Source organism: Rhinoderma darwinii, chromosome 1 (assembly GCF_050947455.1).
Source record: "Rhinoderma darwinii isolate aRhiDar2 chromosome 1, aRhiDar2.hap1, whole genome shotgun sequence".
Lineage (NCBI taxonomy): Eukaryota > Metazoa > Chordata > Amphibia > Anura > Rhinodermatidae > Rhinoderma > Rhinoderma darwinii.
In genome coordinates, this window is record NC_134687.1 from 363,782,485 (window position 1) to 363,807,728 (window position 25,244).

A 25,244-nucleotide genomic window follows, 5' to 3' on the forward strand; every position below is an offset into this window, starting at 1 on the left:
GAAGAGATAAAGCAGAATACTTTGAGACCTTAAAGTGTACAGGAGCTTTAAATTGTTTGTTTTGTGGTTTCCGTAAGAAAAATCTGCTGTGCTTTAATATAACCTTAACCCGTCGGTCATTAATGGGCTTTATTCCGATGCAATAGACTTTTTACATCACTGCATCAGAATAAGTAAACCGAGCAGGGAGCTGTCGAATCTCCCTGCTCTCAGTTACCACAGGTAGCTGAGGGCTGGGGGCGTCCCTGCTCGAACTTGTGAGATCGATATTCGTATCGATCTCACCCGTTTAACCCTTCAGATGCGGCGCTCAATAGCGTGTGCCGCATCTGATTTGTTATGGAGAGAGGGAGGGAGCTCCCTCTCATACCACCGGCACCCGGTGATAAAATCGCCGAGTGTCTGTGTCTCCGATGGCAGCCGGGGGCTTAATAAAGGCCCCCAGGTCTGCCTGTAGTGAATGCCTGCTAGATCATGCCTCTGGGAAGGTTTTTACTTTTTTACCAGCTGGGCGTTGTAAAGAGAAGTATATGACACTGACCAATCAGCGTCATACACTTCTCTCCATTCATTTTTAGCAGTACTCGCAACACAGCGTGATCTCGCGAGATCACGCTGTACAGTCACATACTACCACATTAACTTTACAGAAGTGTCTTGGGAGTGAATAGACATTGCCTCTAGCCAGGATGCGATGTCTATTCCCACTCTCGACACTTCGGTAAAGTTTCTGTGAATGACAGCACACGTGATCTCGCGAGATCACACTGTGCTGTGTGAGTAAGTCCCCAAGACACTTTACCGAAGTGTCGGGAGTGTGAATAGACATCGCATCCTGGCTGAAAGCGATGTCTATTCACTCTCAAGACACTTCGGTAAAGTTAATGTGGGAGTATGTGACTGCACAGCGTGATCTCATGAGATCACGCTCTGTTGCGAGTACTGCTAAAAATGAATGGAGAGAAGTGTATGACGCTGATTGGTCAGCGTCATACACTTCTCTTTACAACGCCCAGTTGGTAAAAAAGTAAAAACCTTCCCAGTTGTCTATTAAGAAAGTAATTAGCATAAAGCTAAAATAGGTCGTAACTCCGTCAAAAATGATAGTTTTTCTAAATAAAAAACACTGCTGTTATCTACATTACAGTGCCGATCACATTATGTAGGAGATAGGGCACTTATAATGTGGTGACAGAGCCTCTTTAACGTTTTAATTTCATTTTTATATTTTTTTTTTTGTGACATTTTCGTGCCTTTTTTCTATAATTTTTTTTCATAATAACAACAACAACAAACCACAGCAAACGCATCATAAAGGCCAGATGTGACTCTTAGGGGGGATTCACACGAACGTGTATTGGGTCCGTGCGGGCCGCGTGGTTTTCACGCGCCACGCACAGACCAATACAAGTCTATGGGGCAGTACAGACAGTCCGCGACATGCTCAATATCTCCGCGTATTTCGCGCATCACGCACCCATTGAAGTCAATGGGTGCGTGAAAACCACGCAGGTCGCACAGAAGCACTTCCGTGCGAACCGACTGAAACAGCACACCAGCTGTCAAAAGGATGAATGTAAACAGAAAAGCACCACGTGCTTTTCTGTTTCCAAACATCCAAACGGAGTGTCTTTGAGATGAGCGAACCCGGACAACCGAACCGAACTTCACCGGGTTCGGCCGAACTCGTTTTGGCCGAACCCGGCAAAAAAATTTAAGGTACGCGACGTCAGGAGATAGTCACTGTCCAGGGTGCTGAAAGAGTTAAACTGTTTCAGCACCATGGACAGTGACTTCCGATCCCAATATACATGAACCTGTAAAAAAAAAACGAAGTTCTGACTTACCGATAACTCCCGGCTTCTTCCTCCAGTCTGACCTCCCGGGATGACAATTCAGTCCAAGTGACAGCTCCAGCCAATCACAGGCCAAGCACAGGCTGCAGCGGTCACATGGACTGCCGCGTCATCCAGGGAGGTGGGGCCCGATGTCGAGAGGCGCGTCACCAAGGACGTGTCACCAAGGCAACGGCCGGGAGGGAAGTTCTCGGTAAGTACGAACTTTTTCTTTTTTTTTAACAGGTTTCTCGATATTGTGTTCGGCATTCACTGTCGAGGGTGCTGAAAGAGTTACTGCCGATCAGTTATCTCTTTCAGCACCTTGAACAGTGACGGGCGTCGACTAGTCTCATCTCTATGATGGCGGCTGCGCGAAAATCACGCAGCCGCGCATCATACACGGATGACACACGCAGCTGTCAAGTGGTTTTTGCGCGCGCAAAACGCCGCGTTGTTTGCGCGCGCAAAAACGCAACGTTCGTCTGAATCTGCCCTTATATTTTTACTTTTATTGGTTTTAGCTAACAAAAGTTGCAACACAGCACCATGTGCTATCAATGTTGTTTTTACTTTGAGATTGATGTTTTTATTTCCAAATAACTTTCATACAACATGATCTAGTTTGAATAATTATTTATTGTTAATATTACTGATTTAAATCTGAACAGAACATTTCCAACCGCTAGACATAAAGTTTTTTGTTTTTTTAATTTATTCTTATTATATATAGTAATATTTCCATTTAAACAGGATCAGTCAACTCTCCCCCCATGCCTGATTGAGTAAATACTTGTATTCCCCATAAAATAAAGATTTTGGAGCATATTTTTTTAGAACTCTGCACTGTGCCATTCCTGTTATTCCTCCTATAAATTTAATGAATAAATTGAAAACTGGGTGTTACTAGTTTGGGGTGTGTTCCTACACAGACTGACTGTGTCAAATCAGTGCTTAGGGTATGTGCACACACAAAATAAAAAAACGTCTGAAAATACGGAGCTGTTTTTCAAGGGAAACGGCTCCTGAGTTTCAGAAGTTCTTTAAGCCACTCGCGATTTTCGCTGCGTTTTTTTACGGCCAAAAACGGCTGAAGAAGTGACATGCACTTCTTTTTCGCGGCCGTTTTTTTACGCGGCCATTTTTCAAAACAGCCGCGTAAATAACACCCCGTCGGAACGGAACAACAAAGGAATGGCACAACGCAGATCTCTAAGGGCAATTTCAGATGTAGGATAAAATTTCCACTACAGATCTTGCCACAAATTTGCGTCAATTACGCAACGAATCTGCAGCAAAATTTGCATATTTGACAGTTAATCCAGGCGTTGTAGATTTCAGTCTTTGCGTTGCAAAGGCTGAAATCCGCAGTGAAAGTCCTCTGACTTTCTGCAACAGACTATACATCCTGCGGAGTGTAAATTCTGCACCGCAAGTTAGTTTCCATACTGTGATTTTCCACAACGTCTGCACTAAATTATCTAAAAAGCTATAGAAACCAAAGGAAAAAAGTCTGCTGTAGATTTCCACTGAGGTCAGCCTGCAGCGAGATTCGGCAGAAAACCTGCCACATCGGAGCGAGCCCTAAGTCTATGTTGACAAGGCGGAGTTTGCTTGGCTGGTCTCTCCGCAAATTCCGCCACAAAATTATTCCTGGCGTTAGCAGGAAGATTCCTACTCTCATTCATTTCATTGGGAGGTTTGGGCAGAATTTAGGGCAGGATGCTTCTTTTCCAACCTAGCCACAAGGCATACATACACCATTCTACATTATAAGTCCCTAAAATTACATGACTGTACTAAATATATATCACCAATAAACTAAAGACTGAGCCTATAAGGGTGAGTTCACACGGGACGAATATGTTGCATAAAAGCACGCAGCGTATCCGCCCTGTGCGGAAAGATTTAACCCCTCAATAACCGCCCCCCATCTTTTGACGGCAGATAGCACAGGTCTCGAGTCTGCAACAAAGTTTTTAGCGTCACTGCTTTAAAGCTCTTGCAATCTAGCATTAGCAGGTCTGTTGCCCGATTGTCAATGACTCTGAGGAGAAGATGGAAGCGTTTTTTTAACCATTTTTTGTTTTTCTCTTTTGAGCACTGTTTTATCTTCTTGTTTTATCTTCCTTGTTTTATCTTCCAAATACTGACCAAAATACTGCTGTTAGGGAATGTTCACACAGCGTTCTTTGCAGGCAGAAAAAAATCTGCCTCAAAATTTCTTTTGCGGCAAAAAACACTTCCTCTGCCTCCCATTGATGTCAATGGGAGGACAGAAACGGAAACGCGGGAAGGAAGAGCATGACACTTTTTTTTTTCCGTTCGCTGGAAAAAAAACGCCTCCGCCTCCCATTGAAATCAATGGGAGGCAATTTCGTCCATTTTGAGGCGCGGTTTCTGATGCGGTTTCCGCGTTAAGAACAGCATCAACAATCTCTGTGTGAACTAGCCCTTAAAGTAGCCTTTTTCAAGATTGTGGTATTGTGGACAATATTTAAGATAACAATAGATGTATAAATACATTTTGTTTAAGCTAGTAGTGCTCAAGATATATCATAACAGTATATAAGTTTATGCTATAGAAAGAACATATAATTTATTACGATAAATTGCATATAACGGTCCATTTGATTATTCTTATTTCACAGAGCTGAGGAACGGTCACCTACAAAGAAAAAAATTGAGGTTAAAATCTTTATATAATCAAAACAATAGGGAAAAGTAGCATTTTGTTTTTTTTTGGGGGGAGTGTCACATCAAGCCTAACATACAATGAATTCAGAAATCATTCAAGATTTCATAAGGAAACCGTTTATCTTATAAGGTATTTGAATAAATTATACGATTAAGGGCTTTGGATAAAAAAGTAAGCTTTTGTTAGTCAGCCAGCTGTCCAGGTAACCTATCAGCACCTCTGCGATCGTGTCGCAGGGGCACCGATGGACTGAAAGACATTAAGCCCTTAAGGACGCCGCCTAGTTTTGGCCTTAAGGCTCAGAGCCCATTTTTCAAATCTGACATATTTCACTTTATGTGGTAATAACGTCGGAATGCTTAAACCTACCCGAGCGATTCTGAGATTGTTTTCTCGTGACACATTGGGCTTCATGTTCGTGGTAAAATTTGGTCGATATATTCAGTGTTTATTGGTGAAAAATTGCAAAATTTAGAGAAAATGTTGAAAAAATAGCATTTTTCAGAATTTAAATGCATCTGCTTGTAAAATAGACGGTTATACCACCCAAAATAGTTACTAGTTCACATTTCCCATATGTCTACTTTAGATTGGCATAGTTTTTTGAACATTCTTTTATTTTTCTTGGACGTTACAAGGCTTAGAACATAAACAGCAATTTCTCATATTTTTAAGAAAATTTCAAAAGCCTTTTTTTTAAGGTACCTCTTGAGTTCTGAAGTGGCTTTGAGGGGCCTATGTATTAGAAACCCTGATAAAACACCCCATTTTAAAAACTAGACCCCTCAAAGTATTCAAAACAGCATTTAGAAAGTTTTTTAACCCTTCAGGCATTTCACAGGAATTAAAGCAAAGTGGATTCTTGCTGAATTTCAATTGTATTCAATTTTTTTTCTGTAACACAGAAGGTTTTACCAGAGAAACACTACTAAATATGTATTGTCCAGATTCTGCAGTTTTTGGAAATGTCCCACATGTGGCCCTACTGCGCTCGTGGACTAAAACACAAGCCCTAGAAGCAAAGAAGCACCTACTGCATTTTGAGTCCTCTTTTTTTATTAGAATATATTTTAGGCAGCATGCCAGGTTTGAAGAGATGTTCAGGTGCCAAAACAGTAGGAATCCCCCAATAGTGACCCCATTTTGGAAACTACACCCCTCAAGGAATTCATTTATGGTTGTTGTTACCATTTTGACCGCACAGTTTTTTCACAGCACGTATTTGAATTGGGCTGTGAAATGAAAAAAATGTCATTTTTTCCAATAAGATGTCATTTTTTATCAAAATTTCTTATTTTCACAGGGAACAAAATACTCCATTTTGTTGCTCAATTTGTCCTGAGTGTGGCAATACCCCATTTGTGGTGATAAACTGCCGTTTGGGCCCATGGGAGGGCTCAGAAGGAAAGGAGCGCTATTTGTTCTTTGGAGTCCAGATTTTGCTGGATTGGTTTTCGGGTGCCATGTCGCATTTGCAGAGCCCCAGAGGTATCAAAGCAATAGAAACCAACCACAAATGACCCCATTTTGGAAACTACACCCCTCAAGGAATTCATTTATGGGTGTTGTGACCATTTTGACCCCATAGTTTTTTCACAGAACTTATTTGAATTCGGCTGGGAATTAAAACAAAATTATTTTTTTCAAATAATATGCAGTTTTGGCTGCAAATTTTTTATTTTCACAAGAAACAAAATACCCCATTCTGTTGCGCAATTTGTTCTGAGTGCCGCAATACCCCATTTGTGCTGATAAACTGCCATTTGGGCCCATGGGAGGGCTGAGAAGGAAAGGACCACCATTTGGCCTACTGGGGATTTTCTAGTGTGAAGTCATGTTTGCAGAAGCCCCTGAGGTACCAGTACAGTTGAAACCCGCAAGAAGTGACCCCGTTTTAAAAACTACACCCTTAAGGCATTCATCTAGAGGTGTAGTGAGCATTTTGACCGGAGACCTACACCCCATAAACTGTAATGTGGGTTCTCCCGGGTATGGCAATACCCTACATGCGGCTGTTATCAGCTGCCTGGGCACACAGCAGGGCCCAGAGGGGTAAGACGAGGGGGGATAAGCTGTGCGGAGTGCATCAGGGTAAGTATAATTGGGGTAAATTATAAACCAAGGGATGTATGATACATTTTAAAACACTCTTTCATACAGAGCTCTGTTTATTCGGGACACGTGTCACATTGATATATTGTGTCATCCTTTATCCCCCTCTTATAGCAGACTTTGCACCTCTTTTGACTTTTTCCCTTCTTGCCAGTTTGGGGAACTTCTCCTGGAAAGTGTTGCCGCCTTGGTACGATGCGTGTGGCCACGCTTCCAGAAGTACTGGGTGCCCCCCCTTCTTGGTCCCTAAAGATTAGGTTCTTGATAATCACCTCTTGAAATTACAGGAAAGTTCCCCTCTGGCCTGCAGATCGGCGTAGCACGTACACATTGTACAATGCCATCTGTATGATGTGAATGGCTAGCTTCTTATACCACATCGCATGGCGCTGTAGGGCTTCAGGACTTGATCTGACAAGTCCACCCCTCCCATGTACCTATTGTAGTCCAGGATGCAGTCTGGTTTGGGGGTGGCCTTTCCTTCATATATCCTAAATCTGTAGGTATACCCTGATGCACTCTCGCACAGCTTATACATCTTCACGCCATACCTTGCCCTCTCACCCGGCAGGTACTCGCGGAATTGAACCCTCCTGTAATGACAGGGATAGAGAAACAGACAAGTGAGCCCTAATCTACCCGCCACTCAGTCCCTGCCTACTTGCAACGACCCGCCTTAGGCGACGGGGTATAACTGGGCGACGGTCCCTACACTCAATAAGTGCACGATAGACAACAGACAAGGAAACACAGAACAAAGGGAAACGGAGCAGTTGCCCACGGCAAAACCGTGAGCAACAAGAGTAGTAAACGAGCCGAGTCAAACCAGGAGAGTACGAGGTGCCAAACGTAGAGCAGGGGAGTAGTGAACAAGCCGAGTCAAACCAGGAGTGTACGAGGTACCAAACGCAGAGCAGAAGAGTAGTCAGTAAGCCAGGGTCAATACGAAGCAGGGACAAGTAGTTCAAGAAGCTGCAGCAGGGCCAGGAAACCAACAGAGAAGAATCACAAGCAAGGAGGAACAGGAAAGGCAGGTATAAATAGACAGAGGGCGGGAGCTAGCTCCGTCTGGCCAGGCTGTGATAGGCTCTCCCACTCCTAAGCCTGCCATCCTGAGTGGTGGAAGATGGAGTCAGTCTCACAGACATAGAAGCAGGTGCAGACTGATTACCTATGGGCGTGGATACAGAAGCTGTGCCTGGCAGATCCTTAACACCTCCCTTTAAAATGTACCAGGGACTCATCAATAGAAATACACTTCTCGGGGGTGTATGCTTGGGAAAACCGGGCACTGAAACGGTCTAATAGGTGTCTCCGTTTATACAAACGGTCAAAACTGGGGTCATCTCGGGGTGGGCACGGCTCATTATCAGTATAATGTAAGAAGCGAAGTATTGCCTCATTTATTTATTTTTTTAGGTTACAGTTCAGTTCTGAAGTTGCTTTGAGGGACCCATATATTGGAAACCCCTATCAAACACCCCATTTTAGAAACTAGACCCCTCAAAGTATTCATAACAGCATTTAGAAAGTTTATGAACCCTTTAGGTGTTTCTCAGAAATTTAGAGCAAAGTAGAGGTGAAATTGACATTTTTTTGGGTCAGAAAATCCTCTTTATACCATTTTTTTTATAACACAAAAGGATTTATCAGAGAAACGCAACTTAATACGTATTGCCCAGATTCTGCAGTTTTGAGAAATGTCCCACATGTGGCCCTAGTGCGGTAATGGACTGAAGCACCGGGCCTCCGAAGCAAAGGAGTACCTAGGGGATTTTGAGGCCTCTTTCTTATTAGGCACCATGTCCGGTTTGAAGAGGTCTTGTGGTGCCAAAACATTGGAAACCCCCCAAAAGTGACCCCAATTTGGAAACTAGACCCCTTGAGGAATCCATTGTAGTTTTCTTGGGGTGCATGCGGCTTTTTGATCAGTTTTTATTCTATTTTTAGGTGGCGTGGTCACTAAAAAAACAGCAATTCTACTATTGTTTTTTTATTCTATTTTTTTTACAGCGTTCACCGTGCGCTATAAATGATATATTCACTTTATTCTGCGGGGCGATACGATTATGGCGATACCCTATGTTTATAGTTTTTTTTTATGTCTTATGGCGTTTGCACAATAAAATGAGTTTTGGAAAAAATCATTCACTTTTTGTGTTACCATATTCTAAGCGGCAGAACTTTTTTATTTTTGAATCAATAAAGCCGTGCGAGGACTTATTTTTTGCGTAACGAACTGCTGTTTTGATCAGTACCATTTTTCGGTACATGCGACTTTTTGATCTCTTTTTATTCCATTTTTTGGGAGGAGAAGTGACCAAACAATTGTGATTGTGGTACGGTTTATTATTATTTTCTTTTACGGCGTTCACCATGCGGGATAAATAACGAAATAATTTTGTAGTTCAGGCCGTTACGGACGCGGCGATACCAATTATGTATAGTTTATGTGTTTGTTTATATATTTTTATTAATAATAAATGACTGATAAGGTAAAAAGGGGGATTTTTACTTTTAATACTTTTAAAACTTTTATTTTCTTATTTTTACACATCTTTTTTTAACTTTTTTTTAACTTTATTACTTTGTCCCACTAGGGGACTTGAGGGCAGGAGGCCCTGATCGCTATTCTAATACACTGCACTACATGCATAGTGCAGTGTATTAGAACTGTCAGCTACTCACTGACAGCAAGCATAGTGGGTCCTGACGTTGTCAGGACCCACTAGGCTTCCGTCTATGGCATAGCCGGAAGCCATTGTTTGGTGTCCGGTTGCCATAGTCACCATCGCCGGCCGCTATCGTGTAGCAGGCCGGCGATGGCAGCTTAACCCCTAAAAAGCCGCAATCTCTATAGAACGCGGCTTTTAAGGGGTTAATCAGCGGGGACACAGCGATCAGTCCCCGCTGTAGGAGCTGTGATAGCTTCTGTACGAGACAGCAGCTGTCACAGCTCCTGTATGTGTCGGGAGGACGGCCGAAACGGCCGTTACTCCCGAGACGTACTATTAGGTCATGGAGCGCGAACGATACAGCTGCCATGACCTAATAGTACGTCCAGGAGCGGGAAGGGGTTAAAGAGGCTCTGTCACCAGATTATAAGTGCCCTATCTCCTACATAATCTGATTGGCGCTGTAATGTAGATAACAGCAGTGGTTTTTATTTTGAAAAACGATCATTTTTTAGCAAGTTATGAGCAATTTTAGATTTATGCTAATTAGTTTCTTAATGACCAACTGGGCGTGTTTTTACTTTGGTCAGCGTCATGCACTTCTCTTTACAACACCCACTTGGTCAAAAGTAAAAACACTCCCAGTTGCTCATTAAGAAACTAATTAGCATAAATCTAAAATTGCTCATAACTTGCTCATAAATGATCGTTTTTCAAAATAAAAACCACTGCTGTTATCTACATTACAGCGCCGATCAGACTATGTAGGAGATAGGGCACTTATAATCTGGTGACAACTGGCCATTACAGCGGGAGCCCAGTTGTCAATGACAGATTTTGTGCCTGCACGATCACCACAATGTACATATTAGGGTTAGGTGACTGCAATTAAGCTGTTATAGTATATACATTTGCAAGAAGAAGTTAATAATAAAGCTTGTAATTTATTTGCAGACTGCCTAGTCTACATAGAGCTACTATGCCCTAAACTCATGTGTGCACAAAATAAATCTGAGGTGTTGTCCCGTTCTATCGTTTCCACCTAGGTAAGTAGTGCTTGAATTGTTTTGCAGCTGTTTATCTGCAAAGAATTAACATACACACTAACACAAGCCATGTATATTAACCCCTTTAGGACACAGCCTGTTTTGGCCTTGTGGGCACAGATGATTTTTTCAAATCGGACGTGTCACTTTATGTGATAATAGCTCCGGAATGCTTTTGCCTATCCAAGCGATTCTGAGATTTTTTTTCATGTCCTTTTATTTTTCTAAGACGTTACAAGGCTTAGAAATTTAGCAGCAATTTCTCATATTTTCAAGAAAATTTTAATAGGCCATTTTTTCAGGGTTCAGTTCTGAAGTGGCTTTGAGGGCCTTCTATATTAGAAAGTCCCCATAAATCACCCCATTTTGAAAACTGCACCCCTCAAAGTATTCAAAACCACATTCAGAAAGTATTTTAACCCTTTAAGCGGTTCACAGGAAATAAGGCAAAGTAGAGGTGAAATTTACAAATTTCATTTTTTTTTGCCGAAATTCATTTGTAATAAAAAAAATTCTGTAACACAAAAGGTTATACCAGAGAAACGCAACTCAATATTTATTGCCCAGATTCTGCAGAATTTCAAAATATCCTACATGTCGCCCTAGTGTCCTAATGGACTGAAACACCGGCCTCAAAATCAAAGCAGCACCTTTAGTGGAATTAGTCTGTGAAGATGAAAATCACCTTTTTTTTCTGTGGAGACATAGAATTTTTACAAGGAATAAAGGAGAAAAAGCACCCCAACATTTGTAAAGCAATTACTCCCGATTACGGCAATACCTCATATGTGGTCATAAACTGATGTTTGGACCCAGAGCAGGGCTCAGGAGGGAAGGAGCGCCTTTTGGATTTTGGAGCGCAGATTTTGCTGGATTGGTTTTCAGTGCCATGCCGGGTTTGCAAGGCCCCGGAGAGATCAAAACAGTGGAAACCCCCCAAAAGTGACCCTATTTTGGAAACTAAACCCCTCAAGGAATTTTTCTAGGGGTATAATGAGCATTTTGACCCCACAGAATCTTTTTTTTAGAGCTAAGGTGACAAAAAATCAGCGATTTTGGCGCTTTAAATTCTTTATTTCTTACAGCATTCACCGCGCGCAATAAATTACATTTTACTTTATTCTGCCGGTCGGTACGATTACGGCGATACCATATGTGTGTCGTTTTTTTTACGTTTTGAAGCGTTTGCACGTAACTTTTTTATTTTTTCGTCGTCAAAGCTGTGGGAGGTCTTGTTTTTTGCAGGACGGGTTGTAGTTTTTATTGGTACTATTTTGGGGTAAATGCGACTTTTTGATCACTTTTTATTCTATATCTTGTGAGGGGTGGTGACCAAAAAATAGTGATGCTGACATAGTTTTCCATTTATTTTGTTTGCGGCGTTCACCGTGCGGAAAAAGTAACATTATAGTTTCAGAGTTTGGTTCGTTACGAACACGGTGATACCAAATATGTGTACTTTTTTTTATCGTTTTCATTTTTTTCCTATAATAAATGGCTTATTATAGGAAAACAAAAACTTTTATTTTTACAGTTTTATAAAACATTTTTATAAACTTTTTTTTTTTTACTTTTTGCACTTTCTTTTTTTTACCTGCAGCTCTGATCGCTGCTAGAATACATTACACTACCTAGGTGGTGTAATGTATTCCAACTGTCAGTGTGACGTCACAGTCCCTCTAACAGTAAGGGTGGTTTTACACGAGCGTGTGTGTTTTGCGCACGCAAAAAACGCTGCGTTTTGCGTGCGCAAAAGGTACTTAACAGCTCCATGTGTCATGTTCATATGGTGCGCAGCTGCGTGCTTTTCACTCCGTTTGGATGTTTGTAAACTGAAAAGCATGTGGTGCTTTTCTGTTTACATTCATTTTTTTACTGCTGATGCGCGAATAACGCGCGTCCCACGGAAGTGCTTCCGTGTGGTGCGCGTGATTTTCACGCACCCATTTACTTCAATGGGTGCGGGATGCGGGAAAAACGTAGTGAGTTTTACGCAGCGGACTCGCGCTGCGCAAAAATCACGGACAGTCTGCACTGCCCCATAGACTTGCATAGGTCCGTGCAACCCGCGTAAAATTCACGCGGGTTGCACGGACGCAAATCACGTTCGTGTACATCCGTCCTAAGTCTACGAGGCTGGTCCTCATAGGCTTCCATACAAGGCAGACCCGGAGGCCGTTGCCTGGCCTCCGGATGCCATCACAAGCATCAGCAGCCCCCACAATTGCATGGGGGCTGCTGATGTGCTACAAACCCCTTAAATGTGGTGATCGCAATCGATGCACCACATTTATCGGTTTAATTGCCGAAATCAGCGGCGATGAGCCGCTGATCGACAACACTGGCGTGTCAGCTGTCGGGGACAGCTGATCTCCCAGTTCCTGATGCACACCTTGTCGCTGACAGTGTGCATCCGGAACGATACAGTGACTTCCTGTCACTCTGACAGGAAGCCTATCGAGACCAGCCGAAGGTTGGTCCTGATGGGCTTCCGTCCATGGCAGACACGGAAGCCATTGTTTGGCTTCCGTTTGCCATACTAACTATCGGCCAATCCCGCGATTTCGGACCGGGGTCCGCCGATATGCTAGAAACCCCTAAAATTCGGCGATTGCAACTGATCGCCGAATTTAAGGGGTTAATTCGCCAAAATCAGCGACAAAGGACCGCTGGCCGGCAAGAGTGGAGTGTCAGCTGTCGGCGACAGCTGACCTCCTGGTTCCCAGTGCACACTGTTGCCGACAGTGTGCACCGGAAAAAACTCCGTAACTGTACGTCCTCGTGCGGGAAGTAACTTCCCGCAACGCCGTACAGTTACTTACTCGTGCGGGTAGGGGTTAATGGGGTAACTCAATCTTAATTGGTAGCAGACCGTTATTGAATGTCCATGACCAGCTTAAAGAGGCTGTGTCACCACATTATAAGTAGCCTATCTTGTACATAATGTGATCGGCGCTGTAATGTAGATTACAGCAGTGTTTTTTTATTTAGAAAAACTATCATTTTTGACGGAGTTATGACCTATATTAGCTTTATGCTAATTACTTTCCTAATGGACAACTGGGCGTGTTTTACTTTTTGACCAAGTGGGCGTTGTGGAGAGAAGTGTATGACGCTGACCAATCCGTGACCAATCAACATCATACACTTCTCCCTATTCATTTACACAGCACATTGTGTTCCTACTAGATCACTATGTGCAGCCACATACACACACATTAACGTTACTCAAGTGTCCTGACAGTGAATATACATTACCTCTAGTCAGGACGTGATGTCTATTCAGAATCCTGACACTTTGCTAGCCTTTGTGTGAGATTTACAGCAAGGCAAGCGTAATCTCGTTTTAATTGACAGTTTACTTCGTAATCTACGCCTGCCTTGCTGTAAATCTCACACAATCGTTAGCTATTCTGAATAGACATCACGTCCTGGCTGGAGGTAATGTATATTCACTGTCAGGACACTTAAGTAACGTTAATGTGTGTGTATGTGGCTGCACATAGTGATCTAGTAAGAACACAATGTGCTGTGTAAATGAATGGGGAGAAGTGTATGACGCTGATTGGTCACTGATTGGTCAGCGTCATACACTTCTCTCCACAACGCCCACTTGGTCAAAAAGTAAAACACGCCCAGTTGTCCATTAAGAAACTCATTGGCATAAAGCTAATATTTGTCATAACTTAGTCAAAAATGATCGTTTTTCTAAATAAAAAACTGCTGTAATGTACATTACAGCACCGATCACATTATGTACAAGATAGGCTACTTATAATGTGGTGACAGAGCCTCTTTAAGTCCTCCTCAAGACGCATATACAATTTACTACTATAGGCTGCAGGCCACGTTAGGCCTGCAGCCTATATGGCGCTCGGAAGACACCTGTGCAGGCCTGCGTTATATCACTGCATCCCGCTGGCCTGCGCAAGCGTCCCACCCGGAAGATGTACAGCGCTCTGTCCGTAGCGGGAACGGGGTAAGGTAAGTACAATATATTATTTTTTTTTGGGGGGGGGGCTGTTTGCCAATATACAAGGGGGGTTGCTGTGTAGCACTATATACAAGGGAGGAGCAGAGTGGTGCTATATACAAAGAAGGGGGGGCTGTGTGGCACTATATACAGGGGAGGGGCGCTGTGTTGTACTACATACAAGGGTCGCTGTGTTTCACTACTACATACAAGGGGGGCTGTGTGGCAGTATATACAAGGGGGGCGGCTGTGTGGCAGTATATACAAGGGGGGCGGCTGTGTGGCAGTATATACAAGGGGGGGCTGTGTGGCAGTATATACAAGGGGGGGCTGTGTGGCAGTATATACAAGGGGGGCTGTGTGGCACTATATACAAGGGGGGAGCTGTGTGGCACTATACAAGGGGGGAGTATGGCACTATCTACTAGGGGGGCTGTATGGCACTTTTTACAAGGGGAGGGCTGTGTGGGGCCATCTACAGGGGTCTGTGTATGGCGCTATCTACAGGGAACAGTGTGTGGCACAATCTACAGGGATATGTGTGTGGCGCAATATACAGGGGGCTGTGTGGCACGATCTACTAAGGCGGGCTGTGTGGCACTATATACAAGGGAGGGTGTGCTGTGTGACACTATACAGCGGGAGCTGTATGGCGCTATCTACAGGGGGAGCTGTATGGCACTATCTACAAGGGGGATGTGGGAGACGCGATCTACAAGTGGGGTGTCACAGTGTCTACAGGGGGGCTGTATGGCAAAATCTACAGGGGGCACTATCTATAAGAGGGGCTGCATGTGGCACCTAGGGAAGGGGGGGCCCAGTCAAAAGTTTGCTATGGGGCCCAGTCTTTCCTAGTTACACCCCTGGCTGACAGACATGTCTGGAACCCCTTATCTCGGGGGAAAATATAAGATCTGAGAGGTTATAATCCAACCTGTCAAATCCTTGTTTGCATTATCAAGTGATAGCAGAGATCATTGGCCAGTCCCTATAGTCGTCAGAATCCATTAAAAAAATAAAATAATCCAATGACTATGGTCAGTTTAACCCGTTAGTGACCGGCCCATTGTGTTTCTACGTCGGTCACTAACGGGCCTTATTCCGATGCCATAGACTTTTTACGTCGCGGCATCGGAATAAGTAAACAGAGCAGGGAGCTGTCAAATCTCGCTGCTAGAGGCAGCTGAGGGCTGGGAGCGTCCCTGCTCTGCCGTGTGAGATCGATATTAGTATCGATCTCAAACGTTTAACCCCTCAGATGCGGTGCTCAATAGCGAGCACCGCATCTGAGTGGTTTTGGAGAGAGGGAGGGAGCTCCCTCTCTCTCCCACCGACACCCGGCGATAAGATCGCCGAGTGTCTGTGTCTCTAATGGCAGCCGGGGGTCTAATAAAGGCCCCCAGGTCTGCCTGGAGTGAATGCCTGCTAGATCATGCCGCAGGCATGACCTAGCAGATGCCTGTCCGTGTTAAACGGACAGGCAGTAATACACTGCAATACAAAAGTATTGCAGCGTATTATAAATGCGAATGCAGAATCGCATATTATAGTCCCCTAATGACACTAGTAAAAAAGTGAAAAAAAAGTTTAATAAAGTTAATTTAAAAAAAAATGTGAAAAAAAATGAAAAACCCAGCTTTTCCCCTTACAAAATGCTTTACTATTAAAAAAACAAAATAAAGTTAAAAAGTTACACATATTTGGTATCGCCGCGTCCGTAACGACCCCGACTATAAATCTATTACATTATTTAACCCGCACGGTGAACGCCGTAAAAAAATTAATAAAAAACTATGGAAAAATTGCTGTTTTCTGTGAATACTGACTTTAAAAAAATCTGATAAAAAGTGATCAAAAAGTCGCATCTACTCCAAAATGGTACCAATAAAAACTACAAGTCGTCCCGCAAAAAAAAAGCCCTCATACAACCGCATCGGCGAAAAATGAGTTTTTACTGTGTAAAAGTAGTAAAACATACAAAAACTATACAAATTTGGTATCGTTGCAATCGTAACAACCCGCTGAATAAAGCTATTGTGTTATTTATACCACTCGGTAAACGGCGTAGATTTAGGACGCAAAAAAGCGTGGCGAAATTTCTGATTTTTTTCTATTCTCCCCCAAAAAAAAGTTAATAAAAGTTAATCAATAAATAATATGTACCTAAAAATGGTGCTATTAAAAAATACAACTTGTCCCGCAAAAAACAAGACCTTATACAGCTATGTCGACGCAAAAATAAAAAGGTTATAGCTCTTGGAATGCAACGATTGAAAAACGTAAAAAATAGCTTGGTCATTAAGGTCCAAAATAGGCTGGTCATTAAGGGGTTAAGGGCAGATGTATATATTGTATAACCCCATGTAAATAAAAAAAATACAATGTTCTTTCTTATAAGTCGTTTCCCTTTTTCCCCTTACTGGCACATGTTTTGCTGCTAAAAACAGATATATCTGAATAATTTTATTACAACCAATTTCACAATGAGTAACAAAGTGTTATTATAACCTGTCTAGTGAATAAGAACAAGAAATAGGAACACAAACCTATATATTAGATGCTATTCCTATATGCAAGACACTTTTTTATCAATTCTAATGCAGACTATGACTGCTTCAGTCTGTGAAATTTACAAGCAATGCTTGGAAGACATGTCCTTTATTACAAGAAAGAGAAAGCCATAACAAAAAAGAAACAGAAAGAACAGATTCCGTTTTGACTCATTATCCCTCCATAATTACATTTCCAATCTTTCATGTGCATTCTATTTTTGAAAGACCAGCATGGTGTCACTGATTAGAATAAGGCTAAACATTTGCTGAGGTCGAAGCTACACTGAGAATGATTATGTCCTTAATGGCCACATGACTTTTAATGTTGCGCATTGTATTTTTAACTCTAAGCACTCAAATATTAAATACAAATTTTTCTCAGGGCACGCTTAAAACTGTGAATGTTGGGGAAATAAACTGATTGTCTGGGGTAGCACGTTCCAGAGGACTGGTGCAGCATGAGAAAAGTTTGGCGATAAAAGTGGGAAATTCTGATTATGAAGGATGCTAATCGTAGATCGTTGGCAGAACGTAGAGCATCGGTAGGGTGGTAGACACAGATGAGGGAGGAGATGTAAAGGAAAAATACGTTAAGGTTTCCATATTTTTTTTATTCTATTGTGTATCCCCATTGAAGCATGTGTTTCATGAACAATGCTACCACGTATGTGTTCTGTGTAATATATACATAACTTAAACAACCGACTGAGGCCAGTGAGGTGGAGGGGGGGGGGGGGTAAAGGTGGGCAAGCTCAGGATATGGAGATCAGTATCTGGGTAACAGTTAAAAGAAGGGGTAGGGAAAAAAGTGCCATGAGGCTAGCCTTTTGCTGGCACCCCCTACTAAATATGCCTGGGCAGCTGATATTAGGGATGCAAGTCCATGGATTACATCCCTACAGTAGGGCATTGCTCCTATACAACTAGAATAACAAAAAGACCTCAATAGGAGTGCATCAAAAGTCCGACAGATGCTTGTGGTAGGGGATTCTATTATTAGACGGACAGACAGGGTCATCTTATACCGAGAACATGAATGCCGAACAGTGTGTTGTCCTCTTGGTGCTAGATATTGACAGACTACTCGATGGGGCTGGGGACCCATTGGTACCAAAGAAAAAGTCAGTGGAAGATGAAAGGCCCATAAAAACGATTTTGGAGAACTAGGAGTAAAAGCTTCTCAAGTACAGTACATCCAAGGTAGTGTTTTCAAAAATACAGCTGGTACCTGTCATAGTCCAGACAGTAGTAACGGCAGGCACAGACTGGATCTTTGGCAGCAGGGGATGCAAGACATGGCAGAGGACACCAGACGTGGTGTAACACAGCAGGCGTAATAGACAGCACAACGCGACTCCACACTAGAGATGGCACAAGAACAAGTACAGCATGGGATACAGGATACGGGTAGCAGGGCACGGGAACACCGGGAACAGGATACGACTACGAGACCATTTGCAGGACTAACAGAGGAATACAAACAACAGAGCCCTTTTTATAGTCCAGGGTGATCATGGGCTAATTAAAACATTTTACATGTGCGCACGCTGGCCCTTAAAGGCCGGGTACAAGCATGCGCGTGGACCCTACGGGAGACTGTAGAGTGGAGCGTAAGTGAGTGCTGGCATCTCCTAGGAAGGAGACGCAGGCCGGCACTCACAGATCTATAGCCGTGGCTGTTGAGGGGTGAGTAGGAACGACGATCTGCAGCCGTGGATGCTACAGTATCCCCCCTCTTCTTAGAACCAGAGCGAGAGAGGAATTTCCTAATGAGGGTAGGACCAAACCCTTTTCAGTCCACCAAATAGAAGGTCCTTCCTCCTACCTTCTTGCAGTCCAGAAATCTCCTTTACCTCAAACACATCAAATGGGAGCTGGGAGCAACTGCAGGACTAGGAGTTTTACTGTAGCGGTTCAGGACCACAGGTTTCAGGAGGGACACATGAAAGTAGTTGGGGATTCTGAGGCTAGGAGGCAGCCGAAGCTTATAGGAGACAGGGTTTATCTGTTGTAGGATCTCAAAGGGTCCGAAGAACCTGGGAGCAAATTTGTATGAGGGCACCTTCAAACGAATGTTCCTTGAGGACAGCCAGACTTTTGGTACCCGGAAGAAACTGAGGCGGCTCTCTTCTTCGAGTATTCACTTTTCGCTTCATGCGATCGACTGCCAGCACAATAGAAGACTGAGTCTGTTGCCAGATTTGTAGGAAGTCCCTAAATGCAGAGTCAGCTGCGGGTACCTGAGAAGTAGCCGGAACCAGAAGAGGGATTCGTGGATGTTGGCCGTAGACCATGAATAATGGTGTGGAAGCGGTGGACTCACTTGTGTGGTTGTATGAGAACTCGGCCCATGGAAGAAGCTGTACCCAGTCGTCATGCTGCATGGAGATGAAGTGGCGAAGATAATTCTCCATGATTTTGTTAGTCCTCTCGACTTGGCCATTGGACTGGGGATGGTAGGCTGAGGAAAAGTCCAATTTCACATCTAGGTGTTTACAGAGGGCTCTCCAGAATTTCGAGATAAACTGAACCTCCCGATTAGACATGATATGAAGGGGCAAGCCATGCAACCAGAAGATGTGCTGAATGAAGAGATTAGCCAGTCGAGGAAGAGAAGGTAGGTCAGTCAGCGGATCAAAATGAGCCATCTTGGAGAACCGATCCACCACCACCCAGACCGTATTGCATCCCGCTGAGGGAGGAAGGTCTGTGACAAAGTCCATAGCAATATGCTACCAGGGGGCATTGGGCACAGGCAGAGGTTGGAGCAGACCGGCAGGCTTTGAGTGAGCAACCTTGTTCAAAGGACACACAGTGCAGGAAGATACAAAGTCCACAACATCTTTGGGCAGCGTGGGCCACCAGAAACGACAAGTTATCAGGTATCGAGTCTTACGAACACCCGCGTGTCCAGTCAGTTTGGAGCGAAGGATTCTCCTCCTGTCTGCCAACCGCACGAAAGTCCTCCCCGGAGGGTTGTCCCTCCAACCAAACCTAGGCACTAGAGTTTTTTTGGTTTATGGGGACACAGACGCACAAAATTGCCTCCGAGGCCGCAATACAGACATAGTCCCGAAGTGCGTCTGCGTTGTTTCTCTTGGACAGACAATTTGAGGCGGTCTACCTGCATAGGCTCCTCAGGTGGAGCAGCTGATGAGGGCAACAGGGGTTGCTGAAATGTAGGAGCCAGTCAAGGAAGTCTTCTGGACCGGCGCTCCTCTTGAGACCGTTCCTGAATCTGCATGTTGATCCAGGTACCTAGAAGGATGAGGCAGGTCACGAGCGGCAAGCTCTTCTTAAATTTCAGAGGATAGTCCCTGCCAGAATGTGGCCACTAAGGCATCGTTTTTCCAGGCCAGCTCGGCCACCAGGAACCGAATGGCCTACTCGCTCACAGAGGTGTCTCCTTGGCACAAGGTCAGCAGGGATGCAGCTGCTGAAGAGACTCATCCAGGTTCCTCAAATACTGTGTGGAAAGTTTGTAGGAAGCACTGTAAGTCACAGGTCTCTGGTCCCTGACGTTCCCAGATGGGATTCGCCCATGCCAGGGCTTTGCCAGCAAGGAGAAAGATTATGAATGCGATCCTAGCGCCATTGGAAGGAAATGCTCTGGCAAGTAGACTGAAGTGGATCTGGCACTGGTTCAGAAATCCCCTGCAGCCCCTCGCGTCTCCGTCGTAGTGAGGAGGTAGTGGCAGCGAGAATCGGAAGTCGGCACTTGTACTGACAGGAGGTGTAGCAGGAGGAATAGCCGGAGCAACAGGAAAAGGTGCTATGGCAGATGCAGCTTGCGCATCCAGCCGATGTGCAATGGAATTCACCGGCAGGAGGAGTTGGTCCTGTCGTGACCGAAGGTCTTGTATGTCTGCCTGAATGACTTGTGACGTCATCATGGTCCTGGGTTGGTCAGCGGGGTCCATGGCCTGAGTGTACTGTGGGTGTGTGGACCCACTGGGCCGCACCGCAGTAGCGGGATAGCAGCTAGCCAAACTACAGTGTACCAAGTCAATATATATAGTCAAAGCACCATGGTACCTGTGATAGTTCAGACCGTAGGAACGGCAGGCACAGACGGGATCTTTGGCAGCAGGTGATGCAATACGTGGCAGAGGACACAAGACGTGGTGTAACACAGCAGGCATAATGGACAGCACAACGCGACTCCACACTAGAGATGGTACAAAAGCAATTACGACACGGGATACAGGATACGGGTAGCAGGGCACAGGAACACGGAACAGGATATGACTACTGGGCCATTTGCAAGACTAACAGAGGAATATGAACAATGCTCAAGCAAGGAGTGAAAGGGCAGAGCCCTTTTTATAGTCCAGGGTGATCATCGCCTAATTAGAACATTTTACATGTGCGCGCGCTGGCCCTTAAAGGCCGGGTACGAGCATGCGCGCGGACCATATGGGAGACTGTAGAGCGGAGCAGAAGTGAGTGCTGGCATCTCCTAGGAAGGAGACGCAGGTCGGCACTCACAGATCTGTGGCTGTTGAGGGGTGAGTAGGAATGACTATCTGCGGCCGTGGACGCTACAGCTTGTATTTATATCTGGCTTCCTACACCTGGTCTTTGCTTGTGATTTTCCTAGTCTTCTGGTGTTCTGATCAAGCTCTAACACTCCCTGTACTTCTGACTTCTGGATTTCTTGGAAACTGACCTCGGCTTGTCTCTCGTTAACCCCTTGTTTACCGATTTTTGTTATCTGCTCCCGGCTGGTTCTGACCTCCTGCTGTACCTGATTTCCACTTGCTCTGTTTTGGACTTCTATTTACCCTCTGGTTGGCTGGTTATCTTGTTCATGTTTGCCTCCATTGCACCTCTTATCCAACACTGAACTCTGCTAAGACAACCTGGGTTCTATGCAGCAAAGACCATCCCACCTTGTTGTTGGCTCTGGCGAAAACCTTAGAGTAGCTTTACACTCTATCAGAGTTGTGACGGATTTGAGGTTGTGGTTTATTTGCACGCTCTCTTCCGGAAGTCTCCAGCAGCCTTTGGGAAATCGCTCAACTTGCAATTCCATAACAGCTGGAATTTAGAGCGATAAAAAAGTAGCTTAGAAATTGGTGTAGAAAGGAAGGGTTGAGGTTATTGGAGAATTTGAATTTGAATTCACAAAAATATGGGTGTGGTAGGTATACGTTCACTTGTATTGACTTATATTTAGAACTGCCTGTCTAAACGTTTTAAAACTAATTTTATGAAACAAAATTCATTATTAAAAAATGTAGGGCAAAAGTTGCCAAAGAAATCAGCTACAGGCGTTGGCTAGCAAATCTGGATTGCACACAATAGCTTGCGGGGTGTGAACATGTAGTCAGCACCAAAATAGAAGTGCCTAGCATGTAATAAACACCCCACACATTCACAGCTGCTAGGTGTGCTGGCAAAATATTTGAATGGGTTTGCCTGCCACAGATATAAAAAGACCACTTCCCAACGCGTTTCTGCACCAAGTAGGGGAGCGTCCTCGGGTATATCTTGTCTTATTAATCTTTATTGGTAAAGGGCCGGTCAGCATGTATTATGCTGTTTAAATTTCAGTTACGGCACGCATGAGACATCTGATGTCGGTCCCAACACGCGCCGGCAGAACACTGGGATCTTATGCACATCAAGCCCCACCTCCCTGGCCGGAGGCGTGATCGAGCCGCACCAATCAAAACACAAGACGTCAGAACAGACACCCATTCGATCAGCCGGCCCCCTGGTAACCACTCAGCCAAAGAGATCGATGCAAACAGCATTGTTAGTAACATGGGGGGAGCCAAAGGCGGCCGAACCCAGCAAGATGACATAGCACCAAACTGAACGCTGTGATGTAAACAGAATCGGAAAATGACAGCCCGAAGGCCGTAAATGGATGCGCGTACAGCACAGAGTAGAGAGCCAGGACGACATAGACGCCGGCATCAGTCACCGACGACAAGGCACAAACATACCATAAAGTACGCACATCAGGATCCAATTAAAAATGCAGCAAATACACCGCATAGTAACATAGGCGAGTCACAGAGAGAAAGCACGAATCAGGCTGATAAAGCGAGCAAACCCCCCCCCCCCCCAATAAAAAAGAAATAATAAAAAATAAAATTAAAAAAAATTCAAAATTTAGATATTTTTTTTTTTTTTAAATAATTAGATGGCTGGGGGAGCTTTTAAACTAGGATCTAGAGAAGGGATTATAGGGATACTGAAATGGGCTTAGATATGGAGGATACAGTAAGGGTTAATGGGGATTTTGTGGGGGGAGGGGTTAGCAAGGCAAGTAGGTAGGTGATAAGGAATAAATATGGACCTAGAAAAATGAAAATGTTAGAATGTCAAATCTATGTTGGAAGATGCAAGTGTTGATAATGTTTATAAATGTAAATTAATGCACCAAGGCTGCAATAATGGTATTAACCCCTTAAGGACACGGCCAATTTTAGCCTTGAGGACAGAGCAATTTTTTTTAAATTTCCCTCTTTGCATCCCGACGCTCATAACGCTTTTATTTTTTGTACGACGTAGTTGTATGAGACTTTGTTTTTTGCGGGACGAGTTGTACTTTATGTCGGTACCATTTTTTGGTACAAATACATTATCGTTTAATTTCTATAAATTTTTAATTAGATTAAAATGCAGAAAAAAAGCAGTTTTTTTTTTACACCATACACCGATCATCATAAATAATGTTATAGATATGTTGTTTAGGTTGTTACGGTCGTGGCAATACCAAATATGTCTATATTATTTCATGTTTTGGGACTTATATTTTAAAAAGTTGATTTATTATAAAAATGTGTGTTTCTGTGTATTTTATTTATTTATTTACCATAATTTTTTTTTTACATTCATTTAACTTTTTTTTTAAATCCCATAAAGGGATTTATCATTTTGATTTTTATTTTGTAACTGTAATGTACTGGCATAGATCTATATGCCAGTACATTAGCCTGTTACTGATCGTACACAGGCAGTTGTTAGGGCAGACCTCAGTATGCCCTAACAACAGGAAATATGTTCAGACAGCCCTGGGGTCCTTCACTGGACCCTGGGCTGTCTGGCCATATGAGTTGTGGGCTTTGATCGCGTCACAGTTATTTTCTGTGACGCGATCAATGTGCAGTCCCCTCTCCTTGAACGCCGCGAACAGCTGTCATCGCGGAGTTCAAAGGGTTAACAGCGGAGAGAAGATGTTTCTCTCCTCTCCGCTGTCAGAGCGGGGCCGTGGCTGTGTATTACAGCCGTTGCCCCGCTCTCGATCGCACACACAGAGACGGCACAGACGGCTGTCACACAGGACGAGTATGCTCGTCCTAATGCGCGAAGTGCTCGCTGCTCAGGACGAGCATACTCGTCCTGTGTCGGCAACCAGTTAATGCATATATATTAAATGGAATAAAACTGGGAATAACACAACAAAAGAAGGACCTGGGTATTCTGGTTACAGGTAAGCTAAGCAGAAGTATTTCATGTCAAGCAGCAGCTGTAAAAGCAAATAAGATTGTAGGATGTATAAAAGGAGAGAGCGAGAAACTGTGACACCAATGTAATAATGAGCCTTTATAAATCCCTTAGATGTGATCTTATTAACATGTATAAATAGATTTCTGTGGTCAATACAAAGAAATGGCACATGACATTCATTCCAAGAACTGTACAAGGCACCAGGGAACATTCTATACATGTGTAGGAAAGGCATTTCCGATATCAATATAGGAAAGGGTTCTTTACAGTTAGCTGTTACACTATGGAATGCCCTAACTAAGAGGTAGTTATGGTAGCTGTGAGAGCATTCAAAAAATAGCAAGATGCTAAACTAATAACAAACAAATGCATTATGGGTTATAAACAATTGAGCAATGAACGATGTATGATTGATCTAGCAAAGGTTGAATTTGATGGAAATGTCTTATTTTAGCCCCTTGAGGACACAGTCTGTTATGGCCTTAAAGAGAACCTTTCACCCTTCCATACATGTGCAGCGGAGTGCAGCATGTATTAGGCAGGGCTGAACAAACCCTGGATACTTTATTTAGATATTCTCAAACTTTTAAGAAAGTTTCAAAAGTCGGTTTTTTTAGGGACCAGATTTGAAGTGGCTTTGAGGGGCCTATATATAAGAAACCCCAATAAAACACCCCATTTTAAAAACTGCACCCTTCAAAGAATTGAAAATAGAATTTAGAATGTTTCTTAACCCTTTAGTCATTTCACAGGAATTAAAGCAAATTTGAGGCAAAATTTACATTTTATTTTTTGTTTTTTTAAAGAAATTCAATATAATTTTTTTTTTTTTTCTGTAACATAGACGATTTTACAAGAGTAATATAACTCAATATTTATTTCCCAGATT

General features: G+C 43.5%; 1 protein-coding gene across 1 annotated transcript in view; it reads right to left on the reverse strand.

Moving 5' to 3' along the window:
- Window positions 1-2,966: 2,966 nt before the first annotated feature.
- LOC142652040 (programmed cell death 1 ligand 2-like) overlaps window positions 2,967-25,244 on the reverse strand; it is a 123,920-nt gene continuing 101,642 nt past the window's right edge. The window contains exon 6 of the mRNA XM_075827416.1: window positions 2,967-4,503. Within this exon, the coding sequence (XP_075683531.1) occupies window positions 4,481-4,503 (23 nt within the window). The 3' untranslated portion in view covers window positions 2,967-4,480. The remainder of the gene's footprint in view (window positions 4,504-25,244) is intronic.